This window comes from Bubalus bubalis, chromosome 7, assembly GCF_019923935.1.
Source record: "Bubalus bubalis isolate 160015118507 breed Murrah chromosome 7, NDDB_SH_1, whole genome shotgun sequence".
Taxonomy (NCBI): Eukaryota; Metazoa; Chordata; class Mammalia; order Artiodactyla; family Bovidae; genus Bubalus; species Bubalus bubalis.
Genome location: NC_059163.1, coordinates 3,158,143 through 3,180,536, shown reverse-complemented (window position 1 = coordinate 3,180,536; position 22,394 = coordinate 3,158,143). Strand labels below are relative to the sequence as shown.

Below are 22,394 nucleotides of genomic sequence, written 5' to 3'. Positions count from 1 at the left end.
TTGGCTTTTCTTTCCTGTGTGATGATTTTTAAAGAATTTCAACCGCAAGGATATTGCAAGATGAAAAATGGATTTTACACTGGTGAGTGGGCTCTGTCACGCCATACTGTATTCCAGCACTGTTCTCACGGTGGTTCACACACCCTGCCTGCTGTAGACAGGATGCTTTGGTCCTCAGTGTGAGGGATGTGTCCACTCCTCCACTCACCTCTCACCCGCCGGAGCACCTCATGGGCAGGGCCCTGTGAGAAGCTGAGCTAGGAGACCATCCCTGGTCACAGGGATCCAGGAGGGAGGCAGCCCCATCCAGGGTAGAAATCCCTGGCTCCTGCTGTGGAACGGGGCTGACCAGGAGTGGCAGGCAGCCAGAAGCAGAGCTGGAAAGGCGGGTGGGGGTCGGCGTGGGCTCAGAGCAACAGCACAAGCCCAGGGTGGAGACAGGATGGATGGCCCACGTCTCATACAGGAAGGGGGAGCAGCCCCACTTGCTGGAGCGACAGGGACCACAGCTGTATACGCCACCACTGGGCACTGGCCCACAGGCCCTCCTTCAGCAGCATCCAGAGCCACCCGAATCCCCCTTTGCGTCATTCTTTCTTTTGTTCATTCATTCGTTCATCACGCAAGTCATTCACTCATTCATTCATCCATCTACCCGCCCATCCACCTACCCATCCCCCATCCGTCCATCCCACACCCACCCATCCCCCACCCATCCACCCACCCACCTACCCATCCCCCAGTCATCCAATCCCCCACCTACCCACCCACCCAGCCATCCATCCCCCACCCACCACCCACCCACACTCTCCCCCACCCACCATCCATACCTTCCCTCCAGGGCTTGCCAAACACGTCCCCTGTGTGTGGCCTGGCCTTGAGCAGGGAGCTGGAAACAGATGATTCAGACCTAGTCCCTGACCTCAAAGAGCTTCCAGAGCAGTGGGAAGACTGTCTACAAACGAGTCACTGTGTCCAGAGCCCTGGGCTATTCACATGTGGATGGCAGTGTGTCCTGTAATGACTTCTGGCAGATGAGTGACAGTTCAACAGGGCGAGGGACAGGCCATACGCTCCTTAACCTTAACCCTTAACCCTGGCACCCACTCAGACGCTCCTGGTGGGGGTGTGTGCACCCCTTTTCTGGGCATGAAGACTGAGGCCGGGAAGTTAAGGAACCACCCACATGATTCCACCCATGTAATTCAGTCCTCAAAAGCCAATTCTTTTTTTTTTTTTTTTAAGTTTTTTTGGAGTTTTTTTGATGTGGACTATCTTTAAAGTCTTTATTACATTTGTTAAGGAGTTTGGTGAAAAAGTAGCCGCAATTTTGAACCATGAATTTTAAGTCATAACTAGGTTCAAACACATCTTAATTAATCATTAATAGGAACCATTACAATCAACATATTTTTGCCAATGAGAAATAAGTTTTTTAATTCCTGTAGCATAAAAGTCCGTGCTTCAGGACTGGATGAACCAAAAGCATTTCCTGCCTCCGGCTGGTTGTGGAAGTGTTTTCCCTGCAAAAAGTTGTCGAGATGCTTGAAGAAGAGGAAGTGCGCTGGCGAGAGGCCAGGTGAATACGGCAGATGAGGCAAGACTTCGTAGCCCAACTTGTTCAGCTTCCGAAGCCTCAGCTGTGCGATGTGCGGTCAGGTGTTGTCGTGGGGAGGACCTGGGCCCTTTCTGTGGACCAATGCCGGCTGCAGGCACTGCGGTTTTTCACAGACTCGCCGAGCATACGTCTCAGATGTAATGTTTTCACCAGGATTCAGAAAGCTGTAGTGGATCAGACCGGCAGCAGACCACCACACAGTGACCATGACCTTATTTAGGTGTGAGTTTGGTTTAGGGAAGTGCTTTGGAGTTTCTTCTTGGTCCAACCACTTAAGCTGGTTGTCGCCGGTTGTATAAAATCCACTTTTCATCATATATCACAACCCAGTAGAGAAATGGTTCATTGTCGTTGCATAGAAAAGAGAAGACAACACCTCAAAACCTGTTTTTTTGATTTGCGGTCAGCTCACGAGGCACCCACTTACTGAGCTTTCTCACCTTTCCAATTTGCTTCCAATGCCGCATGCCGTAGAGTGGCACTGAGTTGACATTGACATCGACTCATTGACACCGAGGTCTCCGACAACGTCCCGTGTAGTTGTAGGAGGATCCGCTCCAGTGAGTCAGACGTGACTTAGCGACTGAACACCACCACAACATAACCATGTTTATTTAAGAAAGTATTCCAGCATCAAACAGCTGAGCTCAACAATGCAAAACCAGTTACTTCCGCACCAACCTCAATACAATATGACTTTCATTTTATGTTTTGGTTTTTTGGCTACGAGGCATGTGGGATCTTATCTCCCTGACCAGGGGTTGAACTTGTACCCGCTGCCCAGCATTGGAAGATGGAGTCTTAACCACTGGACCACCACGGAAGGTCCCCCAAAATAATGCTTTCTCAGGCCCTTCAGTGCTCAGAGGTTTTTCTGGACTCTTTTGGAAAATAAGAGCTACCTTTGTTCAGTACCAGTGTGCTCCGTGGGCACCACGGCAGGGTGGGGAGGGCACGGGGCTGCTGATGTCAGAGGTCCTGAACCTTCTGGAGAGATCGGAAGCTGAGGGAGAGCGGAGGACGAGACAGGGCGGAGAGTCAGAACCCACCCACCGTCGTCCTGACCTGGGACGAAGGAATCATGGGTGGAGATGGCCATCAGCCTCCTCCATCAGCCCCCGCTGTCCGCAGGGCGCTTGGGCCTGAGGGTGGACAGTGTGCAGAAGCGTGGGGCAAACCCCCCACGGGCCCAGGCAGCCTGGGAGCTCCACTGCCTGTAGAAAGAAACTCTTTCAAGTAACAAAGTGACAACGTAATGTGCATACAACAGGGAGGTCAGGACGTAAGGATGACTAGATCTTCAAATCATTATGCATTTTTTATCCTTTGGAAACACTTCTTTGATGGAAACTTCTAGTTCCACACAAGAAAGTAATAAAACTGATTTTATTTTCCTTCAAAATCTTCAACTATGCCATTCGGGTGGTCCACGGTGCAAATTAGTAAAGTTATGATATGATTTGATGACGTGAGAAAGTCAAACTTGGGTGAACAAAGAATCGGACTGGCATCGTTCAGGGGTTAGTGACGCAAAGCCTTGGAAGAAATCTCAGATGAAGGCAAAAGATCACCCGGCCAGAAAAATCCCAAATTACAAGCAGTCAGCTTCATAATCAGCATATGAAAATAGAAGTATGCTAAAGCTCTAATTATCCAAAAGTGTTCAGTCTCTCAGGAAGACATGATTCTATGTATAAACTTTCTTTTCACCCAGCAAATAGGGATGACCCAAAGCAGTCCTGCCTTTGGACGTGACCCGTCCTGGTGGGACTTGGGGCGGGGGGCGGGGCCAGGCCAGGATAAGCTGCTCCAGCCCTGGACTCGACAGGACAAGCAGCCAGGTAGAACTGCAGGGCTGGGGCTTCCAGAGGCGAACGTGAGGCCCAGGTGTTCATGGCTTCGCCAGACTGAGCCGGTACCATCACAGCTTTGGCTTCAAACGTCCTACGACGGGCTTGTTGACCGCGAATTCCGCCCACCAAGATGCCCGCTCCAGCACCTTGTTTTCCTGAAGGACGGCAGTCCAGAGGTTTTTATAGAGCTGTAAAAAATACATACATGATACACACGGATGGAATAAGAAAGACTGAGCGTGTCAATGCAACTGTGCATTACACAGGAAGCTCCGTCACTTCCTGGAAGCATTTTAAGACGATTTAAATTCAATTTGCATAAGCCCTTTCTTTGTCAGTAGAGGAAAATTGGGAAAACACAAACTATTAAGGTCCCTAATGTACACTTATGATGAAAACATCCTGCTTGGCCTTCTCTTTGGAAATTCTCATGGAAGGTGGATTCTGCAAGTCGACATTGATCATTTGCTCTGAAATCTGTCCTTTGGCAGCCACGCGGCTGGCGGGTGGTGGCACGGCCAAGCAGCAGGCTGGCGGCTGGTCCTCTGGGCCCCCAGGCCTGGGCAGGCCCGGTCCCCTCTCTGCCCACCCCGCCAGACTGAGCCCCCTAAGCCAGCCAGCTGCCGCCTCTGGGCCCCCAGGCGGGACTGGTCTCATTAGTCACCCTAGAGGAAGGCCGTGAGTGTGCAGGCAGTCGCCTGACCCGTCCCTGCTCCCAGCACGGCCAGCGTCCAGGCCGAGGTCCGTGGAGGCAGGAAAGGGGCCAGTCTTACATCTGGCTGACGTTGACAGATGTTATTTTCAAGAAGCTGCCCTCTCTCTGCACCTGGTAAACGCGCTCAGCGATTCCTCCCACGTGCTGCTATTCCTGGCTCCCAGGGAGACACAGACAAGGCTCTCTCCCGGCGGGTCGTAATCCGGGTGACACCACACGACCTGGATGTGGCGCTTCCCTTAAAGACGGAGCCTCGGCCTCCGACAGCTGTTTGTCCGTCTAAGATGGATTTCCTATCTCGTACAGCACCCGGTGTGGACCGCAGCCCGTAACACTGGGAGAGACATGCGCCGCGTAAAGCCTTCTGCCGGGCGAGGCCCTGGGGTGCTCTGGTCTCAGTGTGGAGTCTAGGGCCCCACCTCAGGCCAGGACAGGATGGCACGGCCTCCCCTACTCCGCAGTAGCCCACCCGCCAGCGAGTCAGGGCTGCCGCCTGCAGAAGCACCCCGCCGCCCGTACGGGGCTAGCGCTGCCGGGAGCCCGCGTCACAGAGGCCAGCTCCCCGCCCGGGGGCCGGTCAGCACGCCCTCCTCATGCTCCCGCTGGGCCCCGGCCACACCAGGGACCAAGGTTCATACTCTCCTGCCTTCCCTCCAAGGAGCCCATCTTTGTTGCCTCCCAGCTGGGCCAACTCAGGCGAACCTGCCTGTTCCCTCCAGAGGCTGGGTCTCTCCCTGGCAGAGTGGCCGCCTCAAGGGAGGACGCCTGGCCCAGCTCGACAGCCAGAGGACAGCCAGCTGTCCCCAGACGTGCGGTCTCCGCCTTTCTGACTCGACGGGGGGCTCTTCTGACCTGCCCACCCCAGCGCCTGCACTTCCATCCCAACCCTGGGTATGGCTTGGGCTGGGCAGAGGTCCAGGTACCTGTCCCCTGGACCAACAGCAGTGTCCCCTGAGGACAGAGGGCTCCTGTCCCCTTGGAATGTTCCCTGGTGACAGAGAAAAGGTGCCTGTCCCCCAGCGTTCAGTCTCCTGGGTCGGCAAGATAAGCCTCAGGAGAAACAACACAATGGCCATGGGCCCTCGCCACGTGACTTTAACACTGAAATGCCACGTCTCCATGGAAACACAGGGACAACCGCCCATGGGTGGTGCGGAGCCGGGGAGCAGTGAGCAGGCCCGTGGGCGTCGTCTCGCACAGGCCTCTCCACGTGGTGGAGGTCACACAGGGCTGCCTGTGGGCTCAGGAAGGAGTGCTGCGAGGGTCACACTGCAGGACAAAGTGGGGGACCCACCTGCCGGGGGAAGAGGGGGGACGCTTCACCTAGAAGCTGGAGGAGACCTCTTAGAAGAACGGCATTCCACTTAGAATGGAAGTGGAACGCAGGTGCAAAGGCCCTGGGGTGGGAGTGAGCCCAGAACCACAGAGAAACGGAAGGACAGTGAGGCTGGAATCTGCAGGGCGGGAGGGGGTGTGCGACGACCCTGGAGAACCAGGCAGAGGCCAGCCTGGCGGCGGGCGGGAGTGGGGAGGGATCTGGTACCACTTTGGTGTGGGGGACTTCAGGGCAGCTTTAGGAGCAGGTCTACTTTAGAAGCAATCGTTCTGGAGCATGGGGAGGGGTGGGGGCAAGGGAGGAGCTTGGGAAGCCACCTGGGGCTGCCCCGGAAGCCCAGGCAGAGGGGCGAGAGGGTCAGAAGGCCCAGGAGTGGGGTGGGCCCTCAGGAGAGTGTGCAAAGACCACAGCTTCGCACAGGCCCACGCTGATCTCGGCGTCACGGCCTAAGAGAGTGGCAGGGCCACCCTGTTTCTCAGGGAAGGGCAGGCTGGGGGGCAGCTGACCCATCCACGACCACCCCAACTTCTCCCAGCCGCTCCCCCTCCCTGCCGCCCACGTGATGCTGGAGACGCCCCCCCCGCCCCCCCGCCTTGCCCCGAGCCCTGTCACCATCTCAGCTCTGCCACAACTGCCCCGGGGCCCGGAGCGCCTCCCGCCGCCCGCGGGACGAAGGCCGCTCTTCATACCTCGCCGTCTGCTCTGCCAATCGGTGAGTCCAGGATGAAGTCCGGAGGGGCGATGACGTCCACCAGGGCAACAGCATCATCTTTCAGCTGTTAGAAAACAAAGTCCGGACACTTGGCAACGCCCGGCATCTCCATGGCAACCACCGAGTAACACAGCCTGCAACCCACGAGCAATGGTAACCCCAGCAGGCACGAGGCTCCATTCCTCAGGCACCGTCTTTTCATTGGCCTGGGTTACAGGCTCCCCGAGTGTGCGTCTGAATATTTTCACCATGCTGCTATCCACTCAAGACTTCCAACGTTTTCTTTTTTTTCCAACAAGGTAGGGACTGCTCGTAAAACTGATGATTCTGTGGCTCACTAACTGGCAACTGTCTTCAGAGGTTTGTCTCTGAACCCTGACGGATCAGGGCAATGACTGTTCCAACAGAGGAAAATATGTCCAGAAAAAAAAAATGTAAGAGAAAAAGCATTTATAAGCCCCTGGAAAAGCCATCACCCCAAAGTGCTTTGGTTTGCGGTAGTTTTATTACTCTCCCACCCCGTTACACAAATTATTCTACAATATGACAAGTGGAATTTATATGAGTAGACTCCTAAGAATTTTCTTGAAATGCAAAAAAACATTTTTTACTTAAAATAATTGCGAGATGCCATACGCAGTATGTGCGCTTAGTCACGCCGCGTCCGACTCTCTGTGAGCCCGGGGACTAACAGCCCGCCAGGCTGCCCTGGCGCACAGAATTCTCCAGACAAGCATTCCACAGTGGGCACCCATTCCTCTCTCCAAGGCATCTTCCCGACCCAGGGATCGAACTGGGGTCTGCTGCATCACAGGCAGATTCTTTACCGCCTGAGCCACCGGGGAAGCCCAAAGATAAAACAGGACGGCATGCCTGAACGGGGACTGGAACCCTGGACTCTCAGGTTAAAAGTCTGGTGCTCCACTGACTGAGCTAACCAGGCCCCACAGCTGAACTGAGCAGAACGCTGGCGCCAGGGCGATTGGAACAAGGCCGATTAAAGCGATCGTTGGGCAAAGAGTCATGAGAGGAGAGGAGCCCAGCTTCGGGGTTCAGGCGCTGCTCCACAGTCCCACACGCCCTCGGCACCAGGGTCCCAGGGGGTCGCTTCAGGGAGAAACAACAGCAGAGGTGGGTCCTGCCCTAGATCGGGGGTAAGCCAGCGTTTCATGCAGGGGGCCCGCGGGAAAGAGCCCGTCTTTGCAGGCCGTGGGGGCCACTCTCAGCAGAGCTGAGCGTGAGACAGTGAGGACACCCCGACAGACGATGCTGCTCCAGGCCCAGACTGGAGCAGGGAAGGAGCCGGCAGCCCCCGCCCCACCCCCGAGGTGGGACCAGGACTCAGGTCCGCCAGGCAGCTTGGGCCCAGGTACTGCCCCTCCACCTACCCCAGCCGCCAGCTCCACAATCCAAGTGTCACGTTGCGCAGCAAGGGAAACGACTGCTGTTATTTTTTATAAAGGCAACTCAGCCCACAAAACACAAGAGGGTAAACTCCCCTCCCGTTTAAGTTGACGTGGCCCAAGCAGACAGAGTGACCCCAGAGACACCCTTGCCCAGAACCCATGTGGGGAGAGAGGCACTTAGAAAGGAGCCTGGGGGAGAGGGGCTTGATGCCAACAAGGACATCACCTGAGCTGCCTCAGCTCAGAAGCACGGAGAGGAGCCGAGCGGCCTCTCACCCATAACTGAGACACTTGTGTACGTATATCTGCCATGTATCCTACAGACGATACCACGGACGGAGCGCTGGGGGGCTTTGGCTCATGTCTGATCATCCACAGCAGAGAACTGCCTCCAAATGCACTGCTTAATACAGCAGCCAGGACACACGTGACGGCGGAGCTAAAACTAGAGAACCCCAGCCTCGGTCACGCGGTTCTACCCCTGGCAGCCCCAGGTGGCCGGTGCTGACCACACGGGACAGCTTGGCCCTGGAACCTGTCCCTCCCTGTACCAAGCTCCAGCGGACAGAGCACCACCAGGACAGGATGTGGGGCCACCTGACTCCTCTGGGTGACGAGGGCAGAAGGACGCAATAAAAAAAAAAAAGAAAATGCCATGAAATGAATTTAAATTGGAGGCTAACTTGAAAGGCCGATGTCGCTGTAGAAAGCATCAGGGTGAGCTGGGTGTGCATGAGTCCCTCAGGGTGGTGCTTCCTGACTGTTCCGACATAAGCACATTCTCTGTCGTTTTCTTGGGTGTGCGAACAGTGGCACTACTTTGGCTCAATGGACATGGGTTGGGGTGGACTCTGGGAGCTGGCGATGGGCAGGGAGGCCTGGCGTGCTGCAGTCCATGGGGTCGCAAGGAGTCGGACACGGCTGAGCGACTGAGCCGAATGGTGGCACACACAGGAATGAGTGGGAAGCCAAGGTCACCAGATATTAACACACGTGTGATCACATGGAAGTCATATACGGACAGAAGGGCTCACGACTCACCTGTGCACACAGGGCCAGGATGGCGCTCTCCAGCACTTTACCCGCACGCTCACCAGAGAAGTAGCCGCCTGAAAGCACAGCATGGGTGACTCTGGGGTCTGGTACCCTCACCCCCAAGCGTCAGTCGCTCAGCCGTGCCCGAGTCTTTGGACTGTAGCCCTCCAGGCCCCTCTGTCCATGGAGTCCTCCAGCCAACAATACTGGAGTGGGTTACAATTCCCATTTCCAGGTGATCTTCCTGACCCAGGATGGAACCCGGGTCTCCTGCACAGCAGGCACATTCTTTACCATCTGAGCCACTGGTGAAGCCCAAACCCCCAAGTTACCCACAAATAGCACACACATCGTGAAACAGCCCATTCTGTGTGAAGATGTCTCGCTCCTGCTGCCCGGGTCCCGCTGCGACCCCTTTCCAGAAAGGTGAGGCCGGGCCTGGGGTCTGTGTCCTTCTCCCGGCCAGTTCACTGAGCAGGCGCTGGTGGGAGGGCGGGGGGCGGTCACGGCCAGGAGCTGGGGATGCTGAAGCCCAGGAAGGGCGGCCGCAGGGGGCCGGGGTGGAGGAGGAGGCAGGGCCGGCAGGCGGGGGTCCACGAGAGTGGACAAGACCCCAAGTAGAGCACTGGGCGGGGAGGCTGGGCGGGGTGGCAGGGGCCTGCAGGCTCAAAGTGGTGTCCAGGGGCATGCAGGGGCATCTGCAGCCACCAGGCAATGGGCTGGAGACCCGCCCCCTTGGCCTCGCCTCCCACACCCAGGCAGGCCATGCTGTGCTGTCTCATAGGTGTCTCACATGAGGGAGCCCTGAGTCTGCTGCAGAACTGGCTGCTGTCTCATCTTTGCCATAGAGAACAGAGCCCGCTTCACTCACAGAGGGTGGGCTCCTTTCCCCGCACCCCACTGCTCCCACCAGGGAGCCCTGTATACCTCAACTGGTAAAGAATCTGCCTGCAGTGCAGGGGACGTGGGTTTGATCCTTGGGTTGGGAAGATCCCCTGGAGAAGGAAATGGCTACCCACTCCAGTATTCTGACCTGGAGAATTCCATGGACTGTAAAGTCCATCAGGTCGCAAAGAGTCGGACACGACTGAGCAACTTAAAAAAAAAGGGGATGGGCAACACCAGCCCCAAGGAGGAAAATGTGGGTTCTTTGCAAGGGGAGGGGAAAACGTACCCCTCAGACAGCACAGATATGCACCTGGGGCATGAGCAAGTACCCAGGACAGCTCTAGTATTAACATGCCATGGGGATGCTTTGCAAAAACGTCTAAAAAATGCTCCTTAGAAGGATAATGAAAACAAAGTTTCAAAAAAACTCAGGTTTATCCTGTTTCCACCCATCTTCCAGGAATCAGCCCTTCGTCACCTCCTCCAGGAAGCCCTCCTGGGTTGCCCGCCATGGCTCAGCCCTACGGGCACCACCCTGGCGCTGCTGTGCTCCTGGCGGTTGCCCCCCGCCATGGCCTCTGGGCTCATCTGCTCCCTGTGACGAGCGCTCAGTAAGCCACGCGAAAGGAGCGCCCCACGTGGCTCCGGGGCGGGGTCTCACCTCGGTAGAGCAGGGCGGTGTGCTGGCTGAGGGACCACAGGGCGTAGAGGGCGCTGAGCCGCCGGAGCACGGCCCGCAGCGGGGGTGGCACGTGCGGCTGGTGCGTGTGCTCGTGGAACCTGCGCACGACCGTGAGCTCCAGGAACGCCAGGGCCAAGGGCCGGCAGTGGTACACCTGCAACGGCACAGTGTGCGCGTTCGGGGAGGGCACACCGGGGCCTGCGCGCCGGCAGCACCCGGGGGAGAGGGCACAGCCAGCCGCGGCTGGGCAGCGCCCCTGGGGAAAGGCCGGCAGGAACACAAGCCCGCCTGCAGCAGCTGCTCTGGACCTCGGGCCCAGCGACCCCGCTCAGCTCAGCGCTACCTGGGACCTGTGTGACCCCACAGCTGACACAGCCACCAGGAGCTCGCCCAGGTCGTCCTGGCACTAGGGACGGGCGCGTCCCCTGGGAGGTGGGCTCCCTGAGGGCACAGGTCGGTTCTCTTGCACTGGGAACCACGGAGAAGGTTTTCCACACGATCCCTGGACTCACCTGAAAGCGACATCAGCCCCTCCTGGGGCCTGGCCCCGCCCCTGCCGCCCAAGTTTCTCAAGGAAACAGCCCCTCTCTCCCACTCCCATCATGTCCAGAACTAAGGGAAGGGCTCCACAGAGGGCCAGCCGGGTTGCACTTGCGTGTGAGTCCTGATGCTGGCTGGGTTTGTGGAAGCAGGAAGTCACCACGGGTCTTCTGGCCCCGGCTTTTTCTTTTTTAACCAATAGCCAACACATCTGCTCATCATTAGCTTTGCTTGCCAGCTTTTCTTTCCCCTTCTCTAGTTTATCAGTTTACTGGGTTTTTTTTTAATTAGAACAATTACACATGCATTTCTCATTTGTTATAATGAGCATGCGTTGCTTTTGAAATTAAATAATCCAAATAAATAAAGTAAATAAAGCAAAGAGGTAACCTGGGATGGGGGAGGAAAGAGATCCCTATTCAATGCCTGTATAACTTTGCCCCAGAATTCCTTCGTGGCTCAGACAGTAAAGAATCCGCCTGCAGTGCAGGAGACCTGGGTTCAGTCCTTGGGTTGGGAAGATCCCCTGGAGAAGGGAATGGCCACCCACTCCAGTATTCTTGCCTGGAGAACCCCATGGACAGAGGAGCCTGGCGGGCTACAGTCCATGGGGTTGCAAAGGGTCGGACACAACTGAAGCGGCTGGGCACACATGTGCATCAGCCAGAATCCAAAGAACAGGGTCCAGAATACGCTCCGGGGAGGCCATGGGTCATGGTCACCAAGGAGGCATGGCTCTGAGCTCAAGGCCTCCTCTTGACTTTCAGGGCAAGCAGTGGGTCCTCACTTCTGAGGCCAAGGCTCTCCCAGGGACGGCCTGAGGATGTTCCCCAGGCCAGTCTGCGTGGTCTGATCCGAAGACCCCACTGCGCCTCTGACGCCACCAGGTCACACGGCCCGTGTCTGTGTGTCCTGGCTTCACAGCCAGCTGGGCCCTCAGGGCAGCTGCCCTCTCGTGCACACCATGTCGTGGGTACCCTTGACTTTGGAGGGAGAGAGACGCAGAGAGGGGAGCGTGCTCACAGGAGGGAAGCTGACGAAGCTGATAATGGAGGTGGGCGGGGAGTGCTCCCCCCAACCCGGGCCAGGCACTAAGCTAAGAGCCCCCCAGGGCATCACCTCAATCCGCCCTGGACCCTGAGGGTGTAACAAGGTCAAGCCATTGGCGACTGGTGGAGACACACTTGGCGCAGGGAGGCCGGCCCCCGTGTGCGCCCTCAATCTCTGTGAGAGCGGGTGTCCCTGAATTAATCCCCACCCCCCGATGTGCTCACATGCCATGGGCTCCTCTCCACTTGGGGAGATTCTCCCTGCCAAGTCCCAGCTGAGGACTGAGTCCAAACTCTGCTCTTCTCTACTCGCTCCTTCTCAACTATGTGGGTTTTCTAGAGTCAGTCACACTGTGTTCATCCTATCTTTCCGTGAAAGCAGCACACAGGTCAGTTGCGGCCATGGCATCGGTTGGTGCAGGCCTGGAAAGGCGGCCCCACCTCTGGCGTGGCCACCCTAAAAACGCACCCTGAGTCCCACCGGGCTCTGAGTCTCTGTGGGCCAGCTCAGGGCCCAGTCCTTGGAGTGGAGGGGCCAGCTTCCAAATCCACTCGGCTTTTACGAGCATGTGCGCACGGGCAAATGGCTCCCATCCAGGGCTGTGAAGAGGGAGCAGGAGGGAGCCGGCCCGCGGGCGCTGCTGTGAGAAGCAGCGACGGACCTCATGGGTCCAGTGCTTGCACCGTGCCCCACGAGCTCCTCTCCCCAGTCTCAATCCCTGGAATCGGACACGCACAGGCTGCTGTGTGTTCCTTCTGGGAGAAGTTCAGAGGAGGCCATCAGCTGCCTGGGGACACGGGCCCTGCGGGTCTGCCCTCCACAACCTCCTTGCCCAGGCCAGGAGCATGCTCAGGTGTAGACCGTGTCCACAGCTGACCCCAATGACGGCACCAAGGGCAGGCTGGATGGCTCTCCTGGCTTCTCGGGCCACCAAGCTGCTGTCTGAGAATCCCAATGAACAGCTGTGGAGGACATGGTGTGTGGGTAGCACATGGGGGGCCTGGAGGCCCAGGACAGGGACCCAGGAAGGTGGGGCGTGGGGGCCTAGAGGGTCATAGGGACCCAGGAAGGCAGGGCATGGGGGCCTGCACGGTCACAGGGACCCAGGAAGGTGGGGCGTGGGGGCCTAGAGGGTCACAGGGACCCAGGAAGGTGGGGCGTGGGGGGCATGGAGGGTCACAGGGACCCAGGAAGGCAGCCATACTAGGCCAGGGGCACGCAGGAAGTGTCTGAAGGGAGACGCGTTAGGACACAGATTCCCAGAGCCACAGAGAGTGGACCTGCTCCCTGGACTGGAGGCCCCACTGGCTCAGGGGTTCTCGGTCAGGCCCAGTTTGCCCCACCAGGGTGTCTGGCACCGTCAGGAGATAGTCTGGGGTCGTCACAATTCAGGGGTGCTGTTGGCATCTTAGTGAACAGAGGCCTGGGTGCTGCTGGGCCCCCCCAAATCACACAGTTCTAACAGCCACAAGGGAGAGCCTTGTTCCAGCTCCTGCACCCTCTGCTTCCCTCCCGAATCCTCACACTCAGCGCCCACCCTTGACTTCTCGTGGATGGCCTTCCTTGCCATCAGAGATCTGCCCACAGTATTAACAGACCTGGGCCAGCACCCGTGAGGGGTCCTATGAGGTGCCTGCACTGGGGCCGTGGTGGGGGGCACAGAACAGGAACTCTCGGGGGCAGTCCTAGCCTGCACAGCCCAAGCTGCTCCATAACCAGTGTTTCTACCGCTCCGTGATCATGAAGAACTCCCGAGAGACGCCGGCAGCTAGATGCTGCAGGCCAGGAAGGCCCGCCCCCCGCTCCCCGCACAGGTCCCTCTCTCACGAATCCTCATCCCCGATAAACCTCCAGGCCCAGGAAAAACATTCCGACCCAGATATCAATTTCTGGTGTGCTCTGATTCCGAGTATGTTTGCATTTTAACAAGTTACGACTAAGTGTCAGTAGCTGAGTAGCGTCCGACTCTGCAACCCCATGTACCGTGACCCACCAGGGCCCTCTGTCCACAGAATTCTCCAGGCCAGAATACTGGAGTGAGTTAGCCTTTCCCTTCTCCGGGGATCTTCCCGACCCAGGGATCGAACCTGGTCTCCCGCCTTGCAGGCGGATTCTTTACCAGCTTAGCCACCAGGGAAACCTAAGTTACGAATACCTCAGGCAGAGACGAGCTCTGAGCTGTCCAAGTCTGGACACCAGCCACATGGGGTAGGGGAAAGGGATGGGCTCAGGGCTCGGCTGGCTCGGGTGTATCGCTGGTCCCGGCAGCAGAGAGCCTGAGAGGATGCGGCGGTGCGGGAATCAGGAGCAACTCCTGAGAAAAGCAACTTCTGAAACAAACACGTACCTGACAGTTGTTTATGGCTTCAAAGTCGCTTTTCCCTGAGCGCTTCTCTTGACTGAGCTTCTGGTGACTCTCACGGAGCAGGTAGCAGACCAGCCACTCGTATGCCGCCAGCGGGACTTCAAAGTGAGAGACGGAGAGACACGTGAGTGCAGGGCGTCTCCCCCTGCCGTGGCCCAGCCCTCATGCAGAGTGAGACGGGTCCAGTTCACAGACCCGGAATCTGCGCCCACCCGCCTCCCACCCCTCCATGGTGGTCAGGCTGAGACAGGCAAAGGGGGAGGGCGTTTCCTGGCTCTGCTGTGAGGCCGGCCCTAGTTCTACACGGTTCTAGCAACCAGAGTCCACGAGGTCATGGAGCCCCTTCTGGGGTTGTTGCTGTTCAGTCTGTAAGTTGTGTCTAATTCTTTACGTCCCCGTGGCTCCTCCATCCTCCATTGTCTCCCGGAGTTGACTCAAACTCATGTCCATCCAGTCGGTGATGCCATCCAACCATCTCATCCTCTGTCACCCACTTCTCCTCCTGCCTTCCATCTTTCCCAGCATCAGGGTCTTTTCAAATTAGTCAGCTCTTTGCATCAGGTGGCCAAAGTATTGGAGCTTCAACTTCAGCATCAGTCCTTCCAATGAAAATTCAGGACTGATCTCCTTGACGTGCAAGGGACTCTCAAGAGTCTTCTCCAGCACCACAGTTCGAAAGCAGCAATTCTTCGACGCTCAGCCTTCTTTGTGGTCCTTTGAGGGTAACCACCTCATCCACGATGAGGATACAGAGTCCGGATGAAACTTGGACCTGCACGATATCAGGGCGACTTTCTGGCAGGCGGTGGACGAGTGGTGCCCCGTCCACCTGGGGGGCCAGGCCCTGGGCCCTGGGCCTCACCTCAGGCCTCCTGAGACCTCACCCCCTCCTCCGGCTCTTAAGGGGAGAGGAGAGGAAGCTGCTGACAGGGTGTGGATGGACAGGGACCGGCTGGAAGGGGCTGAAGGGAGACCCCCATCTTCCCGGCCCGGCCCAGCGCTGTGCCTGCATCTGTGGGTCCTTCTGTCTTCACGTCTCACTGGTTCCGAGGGCTTGGGTGACTGAGAACACCCAGCCCGGCAGGGCTGTTCCTGCGCCCTCCAGTGAGGACCAGGGGAAAAGGAGGCACCCAGGCACACGGCGAGGGAGCAGGGGGTGGCCGCGAGGCTCTGGGTCCACACTCTCATCCCCTCCCCAGGCAGAGGGCCCATGCCTGAGGGACCCGCAGCTGCTCTGGGCTCTGGACCCCCAGGACCGACCTGGGGGCACTGGGCCTGGACCCAAAGGCTGGACGCAGGGGCCCTGGGATTTCCCTCCGTGTGGCACAGCCTGTTCCCTGGGAGGACATCCCCTGGTACCCACTGATGCAGACCTCCAACCGTTTCCTGCTGCCGTATCTGTTAACAAACCGCACAGCGCAGCTGAGCTTTTCATTAATGAGCACACGCTCCATCTCAGGCCTGAGGAGTCAAGGGCTCAGAGGATGCAAGCAGCCTGACCAGCTCACACAGCATGTGTGTGTGAGCCTAGCAAGGCAGGCTGGGAGGTGCGGAAGCTGACACAGGGCACCCGTCCCAGAGTTCTGCCAAGTATGGTGGCTGGAATGGGGCCCCCAAAGTCACATCCATGTCCCGATCCCCTGAACCTGTGAATGTGCTCTCACTTGGACAAAGTGTCTTTGCAGAGAGGGCTGCTGCTGCTGCTGCTGCTAAGTCGCTTCAGTCGTGTCCGACTCTGTACAACCCCATAGACGGCAGCCCACCAGGCTCCCCTGTCCCTGGGATTCTCCAGGCAAGAACACTGGAGTGGGTTGCCATTTCCTTCTCCAATGCATGAAAGTGAAAAGTGAAAGTGAAGTCGCTCAGTCGTGTCCAACTCTTCTTGACCCCATGGACTGCAGCCCACCAGGCTCCTCTGTCCATGGGATTTTCCAGGCAAGAGTACTGGAGTGGGGTGCCATTGCCTTCTGCAGAGAGGGCACTTCCTCCTAATACTGTACGGGGAAATGGAGGATCAGAGAGGGTAAGCATCTAGTCCAAGGTCACACAGCTGACTCCAGAGCCTGAGCCGTTTCTCTGAACACATGATGCAACACACGCCCACTGCCCTGTGACCCTCTGACCCACACAGCGGTCAGAGCAGCCAGCCCACTGAGTGTTAGTGGCTCAGTGGTGTCCAACTCTTTGCGACCCCATAGGCTGTGGTCCACCAGGCTCCTCCGTCCATGGGGATTCTTCAGGCAAGCATGCTGCGGTGGGTTGCCATTTCCTTCTCCAGGGGCTCTTCCCAACCCAGGGATTGGACCCCAGTCTTCGGAACTGTAGGCAGATTCTTCACTGTCTTAGCCGCCAGGAGAGCCCAGCACTCCAATTATCTAATATTTTTGTGAGTGAGGAGCCAACGAGAGGGAAGAACTGGGTCTCATGTGATCACGTGATGTGCGGCTCCCCAGCGCTCAGGCCCATTTGTTCAACGCATCCTCGGCACACACGCACCCACAACACATAAATCAGAGGCAGCGGGCGGAGAGCCGCCCTGCCCCTCCCGCTCCAAATAAACCTTCTAATTCCTGAAGGGAAAAAAAAAAAATCTCCTGACCTTGCAAACAGGTCTCGCTCAACCCTGGAAAGGTCCCGAGTGTCCCATCCTGCAGAGCCCCAGGGTCACATGTCACTCGTGGAACTTCTACCAAAGATGCAGCTGAGGCCCAGCCCCGAGGTCTTGGGTTTAAATGATCGAGCACCCTGAGGATGAAGGGAGGGCCGCGAGCTTCGGGCTCCCTTCTCCCCGTGGAGAACGTCATCAGGGTTGCTTCCACGCCAAGGCTCTTCTGCCAGATGAGTTTTGCTTGCGCTCTTCCCTCCAGAAGATGTTTTCACTTGGTTGGAACGAGTGAAAATTAGAGCACTCGCAGGAAAAACAGATGACGCCGCCCTGGCACCCTTCCTGTCGCTGTGCACGCAGCAGCTTCTGCGTTCACAGCGCCGACGAGCAGGGTGGGGGGCGGGTGTGTGCGGCAGGCCTAGGTGGGGGTGGGGGGTGGACACAGCAGGCCCGGGGGGCACGGCAGGCCCTGTGACACGTCCAAGAGCTGGCCGACCACGTGTTTACACTCTGATTTTACCATGGGGGACGGCTTTGGGGAGGGAGGAAATTCCGGTGGGGTGGACGCTACTAGGATGATGAGGTCATTTCCTGGGCTTCCTGGAGCAACATCTGGGGGCTCCGGAACCATCAGAAAGACCTTTGGGGGTGTCCCAGCATCTTCCCAGCTCTTTAAAAAGAGAGGTGAAGAAGGTGTACTGTCAGAAAAGCTGTGACAAAGGGTGGTGAGGGAGCCGAAGCAGTGACGAGCAGAAACGCCTCTGCTTGCTGCTGTAGGTGAAAATGGAGGAGCGACCCGCTGGCCAGTGGGCCCGGCCCGCGTCCGACGCTTGCTCCGGCCGTGGACGTGGACTGGGCGGCCGAAGCTCCTCTCCTGGGGATCTGGGCGGCGGCGCGGCTTGGCAGGGCCACACACACACACTGCCCACAGCCCACAGCCGGGGATGCTGTGATGGGTCGCGTGCCCTACAGGTACATGCAGGCTGCTCCTTCATCCAGAGGACCGCGGGGGACGCGCACTCTGCAAGCCAGGTGCCCTCCTGCCACGCCAAAGGCTCTTTGCTAACAGTGTTCGGGGGGATGTAACGGTGTCTCGACAGCGATTTCTGTGATGAAAACTGCGGCTGGAACAGGGTGGGGTGCCTGCATGTTGCAGGCCGGTCCCGAGCCCCGTGCGGAGCCGAGCGCTGGGCCGGGTACACCCGTGTGTCCCCACCTGCCTCACCAGCCAGCAGAGGCGGTGCCGTCCCAATCCGCGGCGAGGCAGGATGATGGGGGACGCGCCCAAAGCCCCGCAGCTGGTGCGGGTCCAGCAGCGGGCCCAGCACCCTCCATCTCTGGCAGCTGGGCTGACTTTCCAGCTCCTGGGTGACCGGCCAGAGGGTCAGCTTCTGCCCACCTATGGGGGAGGGAGGGCAGCGTGTGCCTGGGGGTTGGGTGGGACTACAGAAGAGGGCCCCGAGGTGCTTGGCCACAGGGCTTCTGGGGGGGCAGAGGGACGCACGGTCACTGAACCCCGCAGAGCGGGTGGCGAGGACTGTGCAAGGCTCCGCTGTGCGTGAAGCTGCTGCTGTGGACACAGGATTTGACAGAAAGACGCGTGGGCCCTTGGGGGAGGAAGGTGCATCCTTCAGACGTCATTCACACGCAGTAGGGAGGGGAGGGGCTGTAACCACCCCTGCTCTTTCTGTGACGTCTCTGCTTGACCACTCACTGTGAAGCCGGGAGAGGGGGCAGGTGGGAGCCGGGACTCCAGGGAGCAGGGAGCAAGCTCCCCTCTCTCCATTGCTGGCGTCAGCACCCGAGTTAGCGCCGGACACAGGGAGGTGTCTGTGGATGAATCATCATTGAATGAATGAGGTGGCAAAGCAACAGGCTGCTTCCCGCCGGGCACAGCGCACCTGGAGACAGGGAAGGGCATGTATTTACCTGAGGAGTCCAACAAGTCCTCGGGGCTGGAGCCCTCGAACCTCCTGTCAAGGATGTCTGCATAGCCATCCAGAAAGTCCACGGTCTTCAGGGGGCTCTCGATGCGGGCACCACCTAGGGGCACAGCCGGTGACTCTAGGGAGAGCCAAGGACTCCCCACCCCAGGGCGTGTCTGGAAGACGAATCCCCCTCCCCCACACCGCCACCTGCCCCGGCCCATCACTTCAGAAGCTGGTGCAGCCCCATCTGATGGCGTGTTTCCTGCCCGTAAACACAGACGCCATCCTGACGGAAGAGCCGGCTCGGGCCCGGGGAACGGCCTCGCGCCGCAGGGCTGCGGGGCTGCGGCCGCCTCACCTGGGCCCCGGCGAGCCCGCAGGCCGAGCAGGTAGCTGCTGGTCTGCCGCAGCAGGACGCTGTTGTCGCCTTCGTACGTGCAGTTGGGGTCGTTGTCGTCTCTGAGGTCGCCCAGACGGTTCACTGCGAGGGGGTGTGCGCATCACTGGGGGTGCGGGCGGGAGAGATGCCCCCACCCCCTGCCATCTGGGACTCTGAGGTCAGGTCCCAGGCCCAGTCTGACGGGACGAAGCACTTCCTGCCCTCTCCAGGTGCAGCTCCACCCCCAGCCAGCGGTGTGCCCTACCCATCCGGCTGCTGCCTCTTCAAGGACAGACTGGGAGCACCCGCAAGGTTCCCGGGAAGCCCTGTGCTGCACTCGGGAAGCACCCACCGCCACCAGCGACGCATCACCCCCACGAGTCTCACGGGTCACCTGCAGGGCGCCCTCTGGGAGGCCACGGACAGCGCGGACCATCTGGGCGGGTGCCCTCCTTCCCCGTACAACTAGAGGCACCCTTCTCTTTATACAAGACGTCAAATATCTGAAGACAACGCTTCTTTTTCTCTTGCCTTTCCTACCAGTGAAATAACCCAATTCCTTCGCAGAGTTCATAAAGGATTCTTCCCAGACCCTCCCCACCTAGGTCTCCGGCGTATTAATAGAATGTTCTCCAGATGTGAGGCTGAGATGGGAGACTGGGTAGAACCCCCAACTTCTCACACTCTCATATTGCTGTGAACAGCCCAGGAGGGTGTGAAGGTGCCCTGTAGCAGGGCTGAGGCTTGTGGCCGCCGGTGACAGCCTGACCGTCTTCCGCTGACTGGCTGCCCATGCCACAGTTAGGGCCCTAAACGTGAACACCTGAGAGCGGCCTTAGACAGACGACCAGAAACTGATATTTAAATCTAGATTAAAGGGCTTTACATTTATCCCTGAGTTTGGCCACACTGGCTTCAGCCCAGAAGGAATTATGTGATGATACTTGATTCAGTCATTTCTGCTGTCTGCGGGCTGCATGATTCAAGCTTCTCATTCTAAACTATTTATAGCGTCTCTATGAGCTATAACAACAAACAAAAACTACGAAGAACAGTGCACAGAAGACAAAACACACGGGTGAGGAACTTCTGTGGCGCCGTGGTTACCCACACATCAGGAACAGAGAGCGGAGAAACTGAGGGCCCCCCCCCACCACCCCCCCACCCCCCCGCCCCCCACCACACGAGGAGGAACTGGGATGCATCTTCACCAAAAGCTCACGGCTATCTACAGAGTGTCACCAAGATGCTCAGACTCAACCAGGGGCTAAAAGGCTCCAGAGGAATAAGCCGTCAGGGCAGGTCTCTGCCAATTCCACTGGCGTCTCGCCTGAGTCACCAGACTTTACCCATCGGTGACTGAAGGTCAGCACATGGGAAGTTAGGCAGGTAAGCTGCAAATAATAAGCAGGACTATAATAATAATGGGCTTTTCTGATGGCTCAGATGGCAAAGAACCTGCCTGCCATGCAGGAGACTGGGTTTGATCCCTGCATTGGGAAAACCCCCTGGAGAAGAGCATGGAAACCCACTCCGGTATTCTTGCCTGGAGAATCTCTTGGACAGAGGAGCCTGGCAGGCTACAGTCCAAGAGTTGGACACGACGGATTGACTAACACTTTCACTTTCATAATAATAATAGATCAGAGTAACGGGGCACAGGCCACCTGCCCCACATTGTCTAAACCCTTCAAGCGTATTCATTCACTCACTTGCTGCAAGAACCTCTGTCGTGCCATGCTCTCATCAGCCCCATCTTATGGAGAAGAACACCAAGGAGCGGTGTGTGGGGTCAGCTTGCCCTCAGATACGCAACCAGTGGCCAGCAGAGGCAGAGACAGAGGACACAGGACCTGGGCCTGGCCTGTGGGTCACCTGCCCTGTGCACCACCCACCAGCTGCTCAAACAGCCGCCAGTGCCAACAGAAGTGAACGCCAGTCTCAGAGTGCTTCATCAGAACAAAACGCGCCAGGGTACTGCCAAGTCATCAACCAGAAAGTTCCAACTCAGATGAATGCGTGATAAGCTCCCTTCCGTTCTGGTTTTCAGTCTCCACGCTGCCTCGTGACCCCCAGGTTTCGGCCAAGGAACATCAGGTGGCAGGGAACCGAGGGATGAGACGAGGGCAGGGCCCGGCCAACCTGCTCTGGAAAGCTCCAGACGGTAAATGTTTTAGGCTCTGCCGAGACATCTCAGCTCTGCGGGGGGAGCAGGAACACGGCCACAGGAAGTGTGTAAACGAATGGTCACGGCCGGGCGCCGATAAATCACTATTTACAGAAACCTTTATCCACAGAAAAAGCCTTTGGCCCAAAGGCTGCTGTGTGCTAACTCCTGGTTGGTCGTGCGCTGGCCCCTGGTCAGGTATGAGTCACATGGTAGGGATGAGGACAGAAACCAGCCCACGTATCTCTGAGACCTACTGGCCAGGTAGCCGTGTCCTCCACATGCCTCGCGGCACTCCTGGATCCCCCGCTGGGCCGTCCACGAGGCCAGGGGCTTGCCGGCGGACGACAAGGCGTGGATCTCACGTTCCAGCTCGGCCTTGGGAGGGAGAGAAGCCCACAAGATCAGGGGAAGAGAGGCTCCGACCCCGGAGGGCAGGGGACAGTCCAAGCTCAGCCTCAAAGACCTACACCCCTCCAGTCTGACCCCAGGTGGCTGAAAAGTGCAATAGCAGGAGCCCGGCTTTAGCTTAAGAAGCAGGACTCAGCTACTCAGGGACACCCTGCGGTCTAGCCACACCGCTTCCTCGCGCCGGAGATAAACCGCCGCGGCGGCTCAGCGGGTGAATCCTGGTGCGGAGGCTGATCGCGGAGGAACACGCGTCATGACTCCGTTTATATGAAGTTCACAGCGCGAGCCTGAGCGACGGCTGTTCAAGCTCCCGTCGTTCACGGGGAGACGAGGAGGAACCCCAAGGGATGGGACTGACACGGCGCCAACACGCTGCCCCCAGGGGAGAGGTGGGGGGCAGCCCCAGAGGGCTACAAAGCCCTGGCCATTCAGGGCCCCCTGTGCAGGCCCGGCTCAGGGTCCCTAGCTTTAACACATCTAGTAAGCATTCTTTCACTTCAACGTGATCGTCAGTAACAACTGTTACAAGAAAGACACGCCCGCGCACACACACCTGCTACATAGGGTGGCCTGCTTTTCCAGCATTTTCAGCTTCACAGAAGCGCTACCTTGTAACCCATGCCTGGGTTGAACTACTTTTTCTGAGCTTCAGGGAAAAAAAAATAGATCGTGGTGACACTTGAAAACATTGTTACAGGACAATC

General features: G+C 58.0%; 1 protein-coding gene across 9 annotated transcripts in view; it reads right to left on the bottom strand.

Annotated features, from left to right (window-relative positions):
• Window positions 1-2,989: 2,989 nt before the first annotated feature.
• ACOX3 (acyl-CoA oxidase 3, pristanoyl) overlaps window positions 2,990-22,394 on the bottom strand; it is a 48,525-nt gene continuing 29,120 nt past the window's right edge. For 4 of the 9 annotated variants that reach the window (XM_044945578.2, XM_025290552.3, XM_044945579.2 and 1 more), the window contains 9 exons: window positions 21,537-21,657; window positions 19,092-19,214; window positions 18,735-18,848; window positions 18,031-18,204; window positions 14,183-14,298; window positions 10,225-10,399; window positions 8,682-8,749; window positions 6,212-6,298; window positions 2,990-3,659 (listed from right to left, as the gene is read on the bottom strand). In XM_044945578.2, coding sequence (XP_044801513.2) covers window positions 3,540-3,659; window positions 6,212-6,298; window positions 8,682-8,749; window positions 10,225-10,399; window positions 14,183-14,298; window positions 18,031-18,204; window positions 18,735-18,848; window positions 19,092-19,214; window positions 21,537-21,657 — 1,098 coding nt within the window. In that variant the 3' untranslated portion in view covers window positions 2,990-3,539. Of the gene's footprint in view, window positions 3,660-6,211; window positions 6,299-6,335; window positions 6,630-8,681; window positions 8,750-10,224; window positions 10,400-14,182; window positions 14,299-18,030; window positions 18,205-18,734; window positions 18,849-19,091; window positions 19,215-21,536; window positions 21,658-22,394 lie in introns of those variants that run through there. The other 5 variants (XM_006075852.4, XR_003110736.3, XM_044945580.2 and 2 more) reach the window with 5 other exon arrangements.